Source organism: Carassius gibelio, chromosome B23 (genome assembly GCF_023724105.1).
Source record: "Carassius gibelio isolate Cgi1373 ecotype wild population from Czech Republic chromosome B23, carGib1.2-hapl.c, whole genome shotgun sequence".
Classification (NCBI taxonomy): Eukaryota; Metazoa; Chordata; class Actinopteri; order Cypriniformes; family Cyprinidae; genus Carassius; species Carassius gibelio.
The window spans coordinates 14,377,676-14,393,065 of NC_068418.1; the positions used below are offsets into that span (position 1 = coordinate 14,377,676).

Here is a 15,390-nt window from a genome sequence, read left to right on the forward strand (position 1 = left end):
TTAACAAAGTCTTCCAACTGAATATCTCTCACCTCTCCTTCTGTAGACGGCTCGATGTCCGAATACCTGGACTCGCAGATGACATCATCAACTTTACGAAGAGGACCAGGGGAAATTCCTGGGAAGGTGGACTCACAGTCGAAGGAGAAGTAACGGTACACCTGCCAGGTTCGGCCAAAATCTGCAGATCGCTCAATCAACATGGCCGCCGGACGGAAAGTCTGTGTACAGTGTGAGGTCAGTTATGGGGTGTTTAAAAGGCGATATCTTAAATGACAAAAAAACGTTCTTACCTTAAAAGTCATGATGAGATGAGTGAAGTGAAACTCTGCCTCCAGATCCAGCTGAAGGTAAACGTCAGACTTTCCTGAGGAGAGAAGACAGTTCCACATTAATAATTTCATTTATGCTCTTTTTATTACTTTATTTTACCATTTATTTAGTTAATTATGTGGCTTTGATTTAAAACTGTAGATTTTGATTGTTACTATACTTTTGATGAAACTACACCATCATAAAACTTTTTCACACACTTATTTATTAGTTTATTAAGTTTGTCTACTAAAGAGTGGACATACATGCACCGCAGACCATTTTTGTCATTTTATTTAATTTCCATTAAATTGCAAACTTTCATTTAATTGCTAGCATTTTATTGTGCCTCGCTGCATTACCATTACAAAGCTGTAACTCAGTCCACTGCAACGTCCCTTTGTTTGACTGCTGGATTTAACCTGCATTTCATAATCAACAGCTAAACAGGAAGGAAAGGGACGCGGAGGAAAAGAGAGACAGGTTGTACCAGAGCTGAAGAGAATGAGGGGGAGAGGCCAGCGGAGGTGAAGTAGAGCACAAAAGGAAATTGACTGAATGGCTTGCTGTTTTTTCAATACATGATTCAGTGTTTGGATGGAGGAGGAAGTCATTAAGCCTCACTCCAGAGCACTTTCCAAAGAGCCAAGACTTCTCTCATGTAGCACCTGTTTTTTTCCTATAGAACAAGTGACACAGACACCATAAAGAAATGTAGACATATGGCAGTTTCTACAAACAGGGTACATAATAGTGAGTGAAATAATAGTAGGGGTACATTATAGGCCCTGAAGTAATTTAATTTAATTTAATTTAATTTAATTTAATTTAATTTAATTTAATTTAATTTAATTTAATTTAATTTAATTTAATTTAATTTAATTTAATTTAATTTAATTTAATTTAATTTAATTTAATTTAATAATTGCTTTTTATTTCTTTATTTCTTTTCTCTTCATCAGGGCAACTTTGTAACATTGAAAAAATAATTATCAATACTTCACCTGAAAAAATAAATCATGAAAACAGCCAGTGTTGAAAATAAGACCAAGCTAAGCTGTCACTAAGTAGGGGGAAATAGTTTTGGACCAAATGTTGGTTTCTAGTTTTTGATAAAAATTTACATTTTCCTTAAATTAAGGAAAAAACTTATTTGATCGTATTCTCAAATTATGTTTTAAAGCCTTACAAAGTACACTAAATTGGACCATATGTACCATATCCATTGCCCGCTCAACAACGATATAGGGGTCATGACAGGGGTCTACTTGTGAGACACACTCCACAAGTGTTGAACAACTGATCTACTGTTCATTATACGACATTGTTACAGAAAAGTTACTGAAGCCATAGCAACTGGGAGCAAGAATAGTGACATTTCCTGTGAACACCCATAATTCATTCCCTAAAACTAAGAAGACACACAGGGGTTTTACTCTCTTTAACTATAAAAGAACTCTTAAGATGTAAAGAGGTATTGTTTTGGATAAAATGACAAATAAGATCTAAATATAATTTCAGCTCATTAGCCATAAGTGCCTCAAGCTTATTTGTAACTGTAGCTTGCCAAGCTAAAAGCTAAAGTTAAGTGCAGACCATAAGCTACTAACAAAAAGAATCCATAAAAACAGTGCACAGTGTTCTTATTATGAAGGGCATTTTTTTTTTTTTTACAGGCGTTATACCTGTATTTTAATGTAAAATGCTAACATAAAGTTCTTTAAAAATGTATGGATAATGTCTTGGCAGAAAATGACCAGTACATTTCCATTTTTTTTGATGTTTTAATGTTTTAATGTAATTAATAAATGTTTTACAGTAGGGGGCAATACTGAGAGTTAAATAGCTATATTGAGGGCACAATACAATGTGACATGAAAAAAAAAAAAACATTTTCATTTATCTCATTATACTGCTACTTGTTGGAAAAAGTGAATTGTTACTGAAGATAACTAGATCAGATAACTACGGATAACAGTCATGCTTTGGAAAATGCAGTTAAGTTAGCATAGTCACTATTTTTAGTTACTTCCCAACACCCAAAACTGCAGCCCACAAGTGCATGTAGCACAGTAATCAAATGCTATGAGTGAATTAGGTTCAGGTATTAGCCTTCAGCTTTTTATTGACCTCTTCAAGTTTTCTGTCCTTCCATCTTTTTCTCTTCCATGTTCTGCTCTATTAGAGTTTTGTTTCCCTCTTTTATTCTCTCTATGTGTATGCCAGCAGCAGGCCATGGCTGTAATTATCTGTAATACTGAAGGGTTTAGGGAGTGTGTGTCAGGGTGAGCCTGGACATCTGAGCCAAGTCAACTAACAGCCTTCCTAGAAGTTTTCTACTTTAATATACTTTAAAAAAGAAATTATAAAACAGAACTCCAGTCTTTAGTTTCACATGATCCTTCAGACATTTGGTTATCAGGAAACATTTCTTTTTATTATCTATGTTGAAAAAGTTGTGCTGCTTAATATTTCTGCAGAAACTATAATACATTTTATTTCAGGATTCTTTTATTAAAAGAGAGTTGAAAACAAAAATGTTTTACATCATAAATGTCTACATCATATTAGATAAACTTTTAATTTGTATTTTTTTTTACTAAATCGGTAACACTTTAGAATAGGTGTCATTTTTAACTATTAACCACGACATTTCTCTCAATAAATTCTTAATTTGCTGCTTATTAATAGTTAGTAAGGTAGTTGTTAGGTTTAGGTATTGGGTAAGATTAGGGATGTAGAATAAGGTCAAGTAGAATAAAGCATTAATATGTTCTTAATTAGCACTAATACATGGCTAATATTCTAGTAATATGCGTTCTAATAAGCAACTAATAGGTGTTACCTATTCTAAAGTGTTACCACTAAATCTTACTGAACCCAAATTCTGAGCAATAGTGCACATTAAAACATTATTCATAAATATATTTTATAGTGATTTACCCCAGCACTTGGCTTCATTCTGAGTGCATGTATCTCTCTCCCTCAGCCTCTGTGTTATTAATAGTTGCCCTAAACATCAACTTTCTAATAATACATGTGAATCGTTTCCAGTCCTTGCCAAGCAGCTGGGTTTGGAGGGCTCAGAGAGGCAATCAAATTTCCTGGCAACATATTACTCTACATTTGACCAATGAAACCAAAGGGACATGTGGATTTCCATCAAAACATCACTGAAGCTGCAGATTAGCACATATGGTATTTTACATGCATTAATTAATAGTTGGCTGAGGTTGAGCTGTGGTGGATATGTATATCCAACTCTGACCTATTTCTGTGTCTTATAAAATATAAAAAGCCTAAAAAACTGTAGCTGATTATGGACGTTCTTGCTCTCTCACCATTCTCAGACTGCCACCAGGACTTCTTGCGGTGTGCTTTGAAGGTGGTGATGACATTCTCAATGCGGTGACTCATGAGGTTGGTATTAGGATCATAAGGTCGCCGTGAATCACAGTGGAAACAGTTCTTCTCTTCCTAAATAAGGTCAAGGGTCAAAAATGAAAAGGATCAGCTCTTCACAGAAATAGTGTGTGTATACATGTGTCTCACTGTCGGTGAGAACTGGGGTTTGTTCTACCTGCAGATGGCTGACAATGCAGTAGGGTTCTCTCCTCCGCAGGCCACAGGTGGATGAAGCTTTCAAGTTCGTCTCTCGACCCACCAAAAGGTCACCGGTCGCAGGGTAACAGCTTCCATGGGCACAACCGTGGGCAAAATCAGGCTCCTGTGCGCTGGCCGCTGACAGGACTTTCAAGAAAGAAATATACATGATGAGAAATACATGATTGTATTTTTAATGCTGTTCAAATAAAACCTTCAGTTTTTAGTGTAAAAGAAGAAAAAATTAACATGCAATTTTTGTTCTTTTGCCAGTTTGGCCAACCAGAACTCAAGCAATTTTCCATTCATGCTCAGCAAAGGCCAAGTTTCCACAAAAAGTCCCTTTAGGCTGTGGTGGTGAGAAACAGCACCGCTGCCTTAGTATGATGGGAAATTAACTTATTCAGTAATGCCAAATTATACAAAATCATGAATATTGTGGTTTTCTTTTATAATATATATATGCTGTCAATGGATAAAAAAAAACTAATTAGCTGTATTTTTTTAGAAAATTAATAGTGATTAATCCCACCTAATGTTTAAGTTTTTAAATGTACTACTTTTATATTGCAATAATTTTATAATAAAGTTTGTGAGACAGACAAAGACAGCAGTTACGAGATTTCAAGTATCAGAATAACCTTTAACAACACCCAACAGCTGCTAAACATTCCTGCCAGTGTCCCAAAAAACCCTGTGTGATGATGATGATGTTGAGATTTCCAGTAAAGAAAGCTGGGACTGCTTCAGACAGGTGCTGTGATACACACATACATTAAAAAGTGCATAATTGGTCTTGATGGATTTCTAGCTTTTAACCTCAGAAATTAAATGTAAACTAACACACAAAGAGAATTAGGAAATCGTCACATGAATGGACTTGAAGAGCCTGGGAAAACTCTTGTTTACAGCATTTATCCATTAGAGATTAGTGTCGTCAACACAAGACAGCTGCGTCTGTCTGGCACCATACCATCTCTCACCCGTCTGCCACCAGATACACACACACACACACACATCCACATACAGCAACACACCCACCTGGAGCCAAACTCCAAAATAAAGCCTTACAGTAAACTGCAGGAACTGATGGGAAAATGCCTCAAAAATGATGAAATGAAACTCAAGGGACAACCATGTCAAGTCCAGATACACTAAATTCAATTACTGAGCAATGACAAATCTGGTGCTGGTATTGCATTTAATCTTTCTGGCAGTGTGTTGAACCACAAAACAGTGAGAAAGTGGACAGGAGCTGAGTTATGGGAAGCAAAGACTTTAATGTGAGTGAGAGGCAGAGGAGTTTGCCTGTTAAAGGGATAGCTCACCCAAAAATCCTGTCATCATTTACTCACCCTCATGTTGTTTAAACCTGCATGACTTTTTGAAAAATGTCTCAGTGATATCTCAGTCATCAATGGAAGTGAATGGGGTCCAGTGTTGTTTTGGACCCCACGGACTTACACTGTATAGAAAAAAATAATTTGGTCTTCCATACAGGTTTGGAACAACATAAAGATATGTAAATGATGACAGGATTTTTGAGTAAACTGTCCTTTTAAATATTTTTGGCTATACAAGATCAACAGGTGGCAAGAGCAAAATAAAGAAAAAATGGAAGAAGAAACATTCACTTATGGAATTGACAAGTGGAAATAGTTTCTCATTTAGTTGCCACTTAATAGCTTAGTTGCTTAATGATATTAAATGGTGACAGCGAGAACAGAGTCCATACTGTTGTTGTATTTTTATGATGGTCAAACCAAGTTTCATACTATGTCTGAGGGTTTCTTTGAGAAAGCTGCCCCTCAGTCAGCGTGTGTGCCACTCTCGGCTCTCCCCTTACATGGTCAAGCTCTCAGGAATGTGGGAGGACAACTGGCAAGGCAGAATACCTCAGAGCTAACAAAGACCTGCTGTTGCTTTACTGTACTGGCTGAAGAGATCGCAAATTAAAGACCCTGCAGCCAAGGTTGCTGTTTCAGAAATACATCAAATGTATACCATTATTGTACATTATACAGAATGTACTGATTACAATCAATGTATACTGTGAAAGGAAATTAAAGACCCTTAACTTTTGATAGACAGACGTATTGGATGGATAGATGGATAAAGACAGACAGACAGAAAAGCAGACAGACAGACAGACAGATAGATAGATAGATAGATAGATAGATAGATAGATAGATAGATAGATAGATAGATAGATAGATAGATAGATAGATAGATTAGACAAATTGATAGATAGATAAATGACTAGACAGAGTGAGAAACACACAGACAGGCATATATGGAGAGACAGGTCAATAGACAGACAAAAACACAGACATTCAAAACAGGCTCAAGGACCGTGTCAGAGACGGTGAATGTGAATCTTAATAAAATGATAAGAGGAGTTTGTCTAGACAGTTTTAAAGAAGTTTCCATGGATATAGGAATATGTTGTCTTTGTCAAACCCACTTAAATATTCTAAAGTCTGTAACAGCGTCAGCGTCAGCGTCGGCTGATATATTTTTCTAGCAGTGAATAAGGGGGGTCTGCTATGGGGGCTGTGCTGTGGTCCAGACAAGGCTCACTGACTCAGAATAGACAAACTCAGTCTCAGTGGGGTATAGTGCAGCCTGGTGTAGGGCAGAGTGTGTTATCTATATCTCTGAAAACACAGCCACACTGATTGTGGAACGACCATATCCCATGATGCTCTCTGGTGTCCTGTTTGGACTGTCTGAGCTAATCTCCTAGAAAGACCCAGAGGATGAAACAAACAGAAGGCTACTCTTTCGCTGTCTTTCCCCTCTCTCAAACACCTTTTTTCTTCTGTAGGTCTAATAACCCTCTTCTTTTATCTGTTGTCTTCAGTTTCTGCTGGTCAGGGTTAGGCTCAGTGTGCCAGGCAGGGATAATCACAGCTGGGACTGTCCGCTTTGTTCAAGAGCTCCACTTTTTTCATCCTCTTGCATTTCTGCCCCTCTCAGCTTTCATAGGGAGATTGTTCCCAACCAGGGAAGGCAGAGAATCACCTCCTTGTGCCTGGCTCTAACCCCAGAGAGCCATTTTAATCCCGGGGACTGTTCATTTGACGAGAGGGGAAAAAGTGACACTAACATGGCACATTCTTCAGCAGCTGAGTGACAGAAAGCAGCCGGTCACTTCCTAAATAGTACATCAAGAAGCACGGACGCCACTCTGAAACATTTTTTGAGCAGGTCTCAATACTATTTATATACTCACAATAGCAGAACAGCCACTACACAAACTACCATGGACATGCCAACAGCAAATACCATTTTAGATTTAAAATCTTTGTAATCAGCATTTCCTCTGCTTTCTTCTGACATACAGATCTTCCTCGACTCATTTGTACACCTGTTTTCAGAATGTAGAAAATGTTATCTCTAGGGGAGGGGAACAGATTTGACCAGGGACGAATGGATGGATGGACGGAAGCCACTATTCCTAAATATGTGCCACCCTTACAGACCCTCTGACCCTCTGTGTGACAAAACTTCACCCCCAGATCTGCACACAAGGTCTCGAGGATCACTATATGTATGAGTGATATGGTACATGCTAAGGATGAAACCCAAAAGATTGAGAAACATAAAAGTTATTGAAAATGTCACTTGAACAATTTATTGTACCCTTGCTGAAAAAAATAAAAAATTTCTTGCAAAAAAACAAAACTTTGAATGGTAGTGTCTATACACGGTTTCATCGGGCGCACGCGCCTGGACCTAAGTTAACTTCCGGTCTGTGTTGTGTATATCGGTCTGGCTGCAGTCCCTTCTACAAACGCAGTTAAAGCCAAGGTGATGAGTAGACTGAAGTTGGGCTCAGGTGGCTGTGCTGCGGGATGTGTTTCCCATACATTTATTTATTTTTGGAGACTCGCCACAATTTTAAAACTGATCGATTTTCAAAAAGGCTTTGTTAAATAAACATGAGTAACGTAACATTACGTAACGTACTGCACGTTTAATAATAATTCCTTACATTTATGTTTAAATATCAAAACGAGGCACGGGTGTTTTTATATCGCTGTATTTCTGAAAGAAGACTTGCATGTTATATGCGTGATAAAGCAGCGTGTGAGCGTACCAGCTCTGCTTCGTTTACAGCTGTTACTGGGGAAACCTCTATTTCTCGCGCTTTATGTCTATGCTTTAAAACATCTCCTGCTGGCAAAGGATGAATTAGCATTTTCATTAAGTCCGCCTGATCCACACAGAAAACACATTTTGTTTGTTATCAAAAAATATCTACTCTAGAGGGACTGAGGGGCTGTTGTTATTGATTCTATTTGGAGTCTACCGGAAGTTAAGTTAGGTCCACAAAAGCGCGCACGCACATTAACGTTTGTTTATGTTGATGCCGTTGAAACCGTCTATATACTGAGAAATAATAATTAGGGATGTAACAATATTGACGATATCGCGCTATCGCGGTGGTAAACGTGTCTCGATATCGTCGTGGTTGGGTTACAATATTAAAAGGACAGGTCTCCGCCAAAAAGCAAGAGGAATAAACACAGTCCCGCGGAACAAATCATTGTTAACTACATATACCATGATCCTTTGCGCTGCGTCGTCACAGCAACCGTTGTTAAGCCAATAGGATTGCACGCTGTCCACACAAGCTCACAGCATGGACGACAGCGATACTGGATGAAAACAACAAAACCGAAGTTGAGCTCGTGCCAGCCCCTGCAGCTTTTAAATCTGATGTCTGGAAACATTTTGGTTTCGCCGTGTCAAAAAACGCAAAAGGAGAGAAGGTGGGGGACAGACAATGGACTATGCGCAAGCCCTGCCACAGTAAACTGCGATACAACACAGGAAACACAAGCAACATGAGTCAGTTTGGGGATCACGAATCATTTGAATCAGTTCGGGAGTTCGTAGCGGGTTCGCGAATCATTTGAGTCAGTTCGGGAGTTCAAAGCGGGTTCGCGAATCATTTGAGTCAGTTTGGGGATCGCAAATCATTTGAATCAGTTCGGGAGTTCGGAGCGGGATCACGAATCATTTGAGTCAGTTTGGGAGTTCAAAGCGTGTTCGCGAATCATTTGAGTCAGTTTGGGAGTTCGAAGCGGAAAAGAAAGTTTCTAACGAAAAACTTGGAACATTAGCTAAAGGATAGTTCAGTGTTTTTCTGAAGGCTTTTTGCCAGACTGTTAAGGATTTTTTTTTACTGTTTTTTTTTCTTCTCCCTTGCAATGTAGATATTTTGATCTTTCTGATGAAAAACATGAACCTAAGCTAAATGATAGGTCAGTGTTTTAAAAGGCTTTTTGACTGACTATTTTATTTAAGTTTAAGTTATGTTACTAAATACCAGTTTTAAAAGACTGCTTTTATTTGCCTTGCACATTTAAACCTGACTTAACTTGATCTTTGTTTGCACTTTAATTGAATTCCCTATTGTTTACAATTGTTCTAGTTGCTTCTTAACTTGAACATTGCACAGAAGAATCAGTTATGCAACCAAATATTACAATACAGAATATTGATGTTCCTGACTACAACTTGCACTTTAAAAGGACTATGTGATCAGCGTTTTATGTTGTCATGGATCCATAAATACAACAATAAATTACCTGTTGACTGGCAAAAGCAGAATAAATGGCAGTATTTTTTCGCTATTATCATCACAAACTCTATCGTGAGCTATTTAACAATACCATTAGCTTTTACACAATATCGCAATAAATATCGTACCGTGAGGTCAATATCGAAATTGTATCGTACCGTGAGATTTTGATATCGTTACATCCCTAATAATAATATATAATGTATCTATTATATTAATATATTTGATACTTTTTACACATGATTTAGGGAGTAGGTTTTAATCTACAAATCGATACATCTTCAATGCAAAGATGTTCTTACATTTTTAGGTGTGGCTTGAGTTTTTCAGTAATTTTTTGGCCTCTGTGTGAAACAAGGGCAGACAGGTAGACAACAGCGGACATGAGCATAGCTCTTAGGTGTGACAGTGACCACTGTTTCCTCACAGTCCTGACCGCTGTCACAGCCTCAGCTACACATGACAGTAATGATGATGCAGCATTGAGATGCCCTTGTGGGCAAATGTGAAATATAGAGAATACATGTGGATGCAGGATATTGCTGCTGCTTTTGTCACTCCCTTTCCACTGAGTTTATTTTGGCACTGTGAGTCTAGTTAGTCTGACGAGAGGTGTCTGCTATTTGGAGCCCACTGCCCAGTCTCAAAGTCTGCTCTCTCTCCTCTAACCCTGGTGCTATTTCCAGCTCTTGTCATATCTAGCTCCTCTCCGGTCACGCATCCACATACACCCCTCCAGATGCCCCATGCTATGGCTCCTTCTCTGACCAAAACAGCTACAGCACTGATAGATCCATTCACACCATCATACAAATGCACATGCTATGTAATACTGGTTGAGAGTAGTTACGCCAAAATGAGAGTAATCATGCCTGGTTATAATTCAAATTTAACATTAACCTAGATCATAAATGTTGTATTATAAATGCATTAACTAAGGTTAATAAATGTAACCTTATTGTGAAGTATTAGTAAATTCTAAGTCGAAATGGTGAAAGTTTCTGGAGTGGTTCCAGCTTGTTAAAGAGGATGTTCTGTGGGCAGGTCCTCTGGGGAAAACAGGTACAGCTGAGCATGAATTATAATGTGCTGCACACTTTCCCTCGACCTGCACGAGAGATGAGATCATTCTTCATTCCCCTCAGGACTGTCTGTTAAAACACTCATATACTGACAGTCACATATGGAGGTATATACAGCTGTGACACACACGTCCACATCTGGAGTAAGCATGAAGTATGACAGGATTCAGGAAAAGGTCAAAGGACCGAGAACGTATGCGAAATGTTAAAGAATGTGAGAAAAGTGGTTCAATCTGTGAACAAATCATTCCTTTGAGTCAAATCTTTTCAGTGAGTTCAGACCACAAATCCATCCTAACTGATTTGTTCAGAAGAAAAACGAGCCTATCCTTTTTAAAGCATAGTGACCAGAAGAAACATTTTTGAACAGAATTTTTTTTATTTGATGAAACTATTCCTTTAACAACAGAACTTTTTTCTTCATTTTCTCACTAACATTGCCGCATGTTTTTGATATGCAATCCAACTGCTCGCTCTCTCTACAATCTTCTTCCTTAAGGCAGAAATCTTATTCGGCTCGACTCATATAAACAGACGTATTTCTTCCCCTTTCATTTCACCACCTCTCCACCCCCTGTATTCGTCCTTTCTTCTATTTTCCCTCCTCTGCCACCTCAAAGCTCTAACAGAGGATTGTGTTGCCCCATTGTTCTGCGGTGTTCGGCAGCGACAGTATTCAGGCGACTCTATGGATCACAGTCACTGGCCTCTACCTGTGTCCCCACCACACAGCTATTCACTGGGGGACCTGTGATCCCAGGACACATCAGAGGAATGAAAGAAATCACAAGGCAAACAAGCAGAAGAAAGAGACTGAAAGTAGGAGAGTCAAAAGGGATTTCTGCCATTTCCTCTCCTCCACTCGCACCAAAGCATTGCCTTGATGAAACTTATGAACAAAGGTTCCTTACAGCTTTTCATGTTCTTTTTATCAAGGCTTTCTTTTTATTTCATGTTTTTTTCTCTTTCTTTCTGAAAAAGAAAAAAACAGCTTAATTGGATTATTTCATGATTTTTTGGAGAAAGACTGGTTGAATTTAGGGTCTTAGAAGGCCTTTAATGGTAGTTGGCTATAACTATTGAAAATCTAATAATAAATTTGATGTGTTGAAGGTAAATATAAGTTATAATTTCAAAAGGAATACATTTTTGCCTCTAAAAATGAATATACTGGATGGGAAAGAAGGATTTTACAGTAAAGATCATCTGTTGGCCAGGGGTCAGTGTGAATTAATTAATTTTTGGGCTTGTTTTAAAATTTCTGTTAAGTTTTGTTATTTACATTTACATTATATTAACATTTTGGCATTTAGCAGACACTTTTATCCAAAGTATGAGGACAATAGAAACAATCAAAACCAACAAAATTGAAATAATTTGCAATTGCTATAATATTAGTATATTACTATAGTTTTATATTTCAATTTCACAAAGAAACGTGCAGCATTTTGTCCAAGCAATAATAAAAGGACACATTTAATTAATAATATGTCAAATCTAACTGTGTAAAAATGAAAATCGTGAATCAAATCGAATCGTGAAATCAAAACAGTGAATCGAATCGTGAGTTGAGTGAATCGTTACATCCCTGATTAAGAGGGAGCCATGACTGTCTGAGAACAATGTTGTCGGAGTCACAGAATCTGCTAACAGTTCAAAGGCCTTTAAAATGAAACTCAGACATGCAGGCAGCAGATGGTAGATGTGACAGGAACTAAATAAGAGCATCTCCTCATCGGCTGTCTGCCTCCCACAAGCCTGCTACTTTCATTAGAGCCTCACCAAAAATAACACTCCCACTGCTCTGCCTCCAACACCTCCACATTCTCTCCAGCGTTATCAATCCTCGCAGACACAGAGGCTCCTGTTGAGCCCTGCAGCACATCACCTACACAAAACTTACAGCGGAGGACAGCTGGACAGTAACACCCGGTAACACTAAATGATAAAGAAAGATATGGAACACTGTAAATGCACTGAGGTGACAGTATTTAATGACCAAGGTCAGTGGTATAAATGGCAATTTCTCAGTCCAGACTGTAACTCTTAGCAGTATATGTACAAAACAAACCTGGAATATAACCTTGTAGTCTCTTTAAAAGGCACTATTTATAAAATGCTCCTTTATATTTTAAAATGAAAAAGTGTAATGTAACTCAAACACTCCTTCCAAGCCCAAAAGGCCAATTTATTTAAACTAAACAGCAAATATATATACATTGAAGTAATAAAGAGATATATAGGGATATATATGAATATATATAAATATATAAATATATACATATGAAGTAATAAGGAGAAGACTAGAGAATTAACACCAGAATAATGAAAAATATTAGTAAAATGTGTACTTTAAGATGAAAACTGGGTTCACAATTATTTGCAAATTATTACATACTTTGATTCAAATAACTGATACAACTTTTAGCCTAGTAAATGTAATGCATCAAAATTGACTATCAAATGAACTATTTTGATAAGCTCGTGTAAATGCGCTATTGAGAATGAATTTACTAGAATTTATTAATTTAACTGAATTTGTTATTTCTAATCACAAACCCACTGAAGGTCCCACTGAATATCCCTAATGTCAAACTCCAAGTTGCAATACCATGGATTAAAGGAAGAAAGGGCAGAGAAAAGGAATGTGAAGGTCAGTATAACCGACTGGACAGATTTAGTGTCTCATATCCAAAAGGTGTGCTTAATTCATCAAAGAACAAGTAATCAAGGATGAAACAAACTCAAGGAGTGAAAAACTGTCATTTACTAATCCAATACACATGGCCTCGCTGTAACCTGCTGACCTCTTGTTTCCCTTTTAGTATGCCCATACATTTCTTTCAGCTTTTACTAGACAGACAGAGGAAATAAGCAAATAAGCTAATTGGGTGCTGGAGAGGGGTAATAACATTGTCTGGAGAACTTTGAGACATAGTCTCCCTTCAGACTGGGTTTTAGTGTGGAGCATCACAAGTCAACTGAACTGTCTACTGAGACGTCGACAGAACAGACTTCAGCTATACAGTATAAGCAGGTGCAAGTGATTCATGGGCCTTGTGTGGGGTCAGGCTCAAAAACATGATTAATCTTGGCCGTACACATTTAAATGCAAGAAATGTATGAGTTCCTACATATATAATGTAAGAGAGGTATAAGATAAGGTTAAGACTCATGGCTCAAACTCATTTTGCTTTAAAAGTACATCTAAACATGGATATTCAAACACATAATGTTAATCAGTCTTCTGCACTTGAAAAATATGAAACATGTGCAGATCAAAATAAATTGGTAATGTAAACTGAATATGAAAGAGATTTAATAAGATGGATAGATAGATGATATTATATAGAACTTATATATGTGTGATCCTGGGCCATGAAACCAGTCATAAGGGCAAGTATGGGAAATTATTATAAGTTTTTTAATAAATAAAAGCTTTCCATTGTTGTATGGTTTGTTTGTACAGGACAATATTTGGCTGAGATACAATTATTTGATATCTGGAATCTGAGGGTGCAAAAATATCTAAATATTGAGAAAATTGCCTTTAAATGTGTTCAAGTCATAAGCAATTCATATTATTAATAAAAAATTAAGTTTTAATATATTTACGTTAGGAAATCTTCATGGAACATGAATTTTACTTAATAATCCAATTTTCTTTTCTTTTTTTTTTTTTTATCAAAAACCAATAATTTTGACCCATACAATGTATTGTTGGCCATTGCTACAAATATAACTTTGCTTCTTATGAGTGGTTTTGTGCTCCAGGGTCACATTTAATAAATAAAACTTATAATTATTGTGTGTGTGTGTGTGTGTGTCAGTATGATAAACTTGTAAATAAAATCAGCCATCTCTAAAAAGGTGCATAGAATAGGCAGAGAATTGCCCCGTAACAACAACAAAAATTGTTTCATAATGTACAAAATATATTTACATACTTTATAAATTACACTAAGTGGTTGCTAATAATACATTAAGATTAAACATAAGATATTAAGAATAATAACTACATGAATAAATATTGAGTCTTGCTCTAATAACAGCACATAGACATGATAGGATTTTGTGATTCATGATACACTTACCACAGATGAACAGTAAGGGAAGCGCGCGCATGGCTTTATGATGAGTTCCCTTCAACTGCCGCGCGCCTCTGAAATATGAAAATCACTAATGAGCTGTCACACAACTTCAGCTTATCAAATATATAACTACTAGACAAAGTGTACTGTCATATAAAACATTCAGTAATAAAACACAAACATAGGCATGTATTAACTAATGCTGGAAGCGCGTACTCACGTTTAATGTGATTTTATCGACGGTCAAGCTGTTCTTTAAACCATTGAGACTTTGAGAGCTATCACAGTCAGACGGACTTTTCTCAAGTCCTGTTACAGCCGTGGAAATGACCGATGGAAATCACGAACTGGATTAAATTGATGTCCGAGAAAGGTAAAGCGACACAGTCCTCAGGCAACGCCACACGGAGTCATTTAGGAAAAATAATCCACCTCTTATTTTCCGGAGCGCCCACATGGACGCGCGTAGTCGAACAGGAATGCGCGCGCTCCTGACTCTCTTAATAACAAGTATAGTGTAATATCCACTTAAATTTGACACTATACAATATTATTTTAATAGATGTAGGTTGAGGAAAGCTTCATTGTCGTTAAAGCAACAATTTCTATATTTATGCCAATAACTAATTAAAGACTTTCATGTTAAACATTGTCTGGTTATGTGAATACAACTCATAAAATGGCTTTATTGTTAATTTATTTTAACCAG

General features: G+C 37.1%; 1 protein-coding gene across 1 annotated transcript in view; it reads right to left on the bottom strand.

The window, feature by feature from the left end:
• lamb2 (laminin, beta 2 (laminin S)) overlaps nt 1-15,143 on the bottom strand; it is a 35,561-nt gene extending 20,418 nt beyond the window's left edge. The window contains exons 1-6 of the mRNA XM_052594457.1: nt 14,902-15,143; nt 14,685-14,752; nt 3,893-4,062; nt 3,654-3,789; nt 294-367; nt 33-221 (exon numbers count right to left, since the gene is read on the bottom strand). Coding sequence (XP_052450417.1) covers nt 33-221; nt 294-367; nt 3,654-3,789; nt 3,893-4,062; nt 14,685-14,715 — 600 coding nt within the window. The 5' untranslated portion in view covers nt 14,716-14,752; nt 14,902-15,143. The remainder of the gene's footprint in view (nt 1-32; nt 222-293; nt 368-3,653; nt 3,790-3,892; nt 4,063-14,684; nt 14,753-14,901) is intronic.
• Between the last annotated feature and the right edge of the window lie 247 nt (nt 15,144-15,390).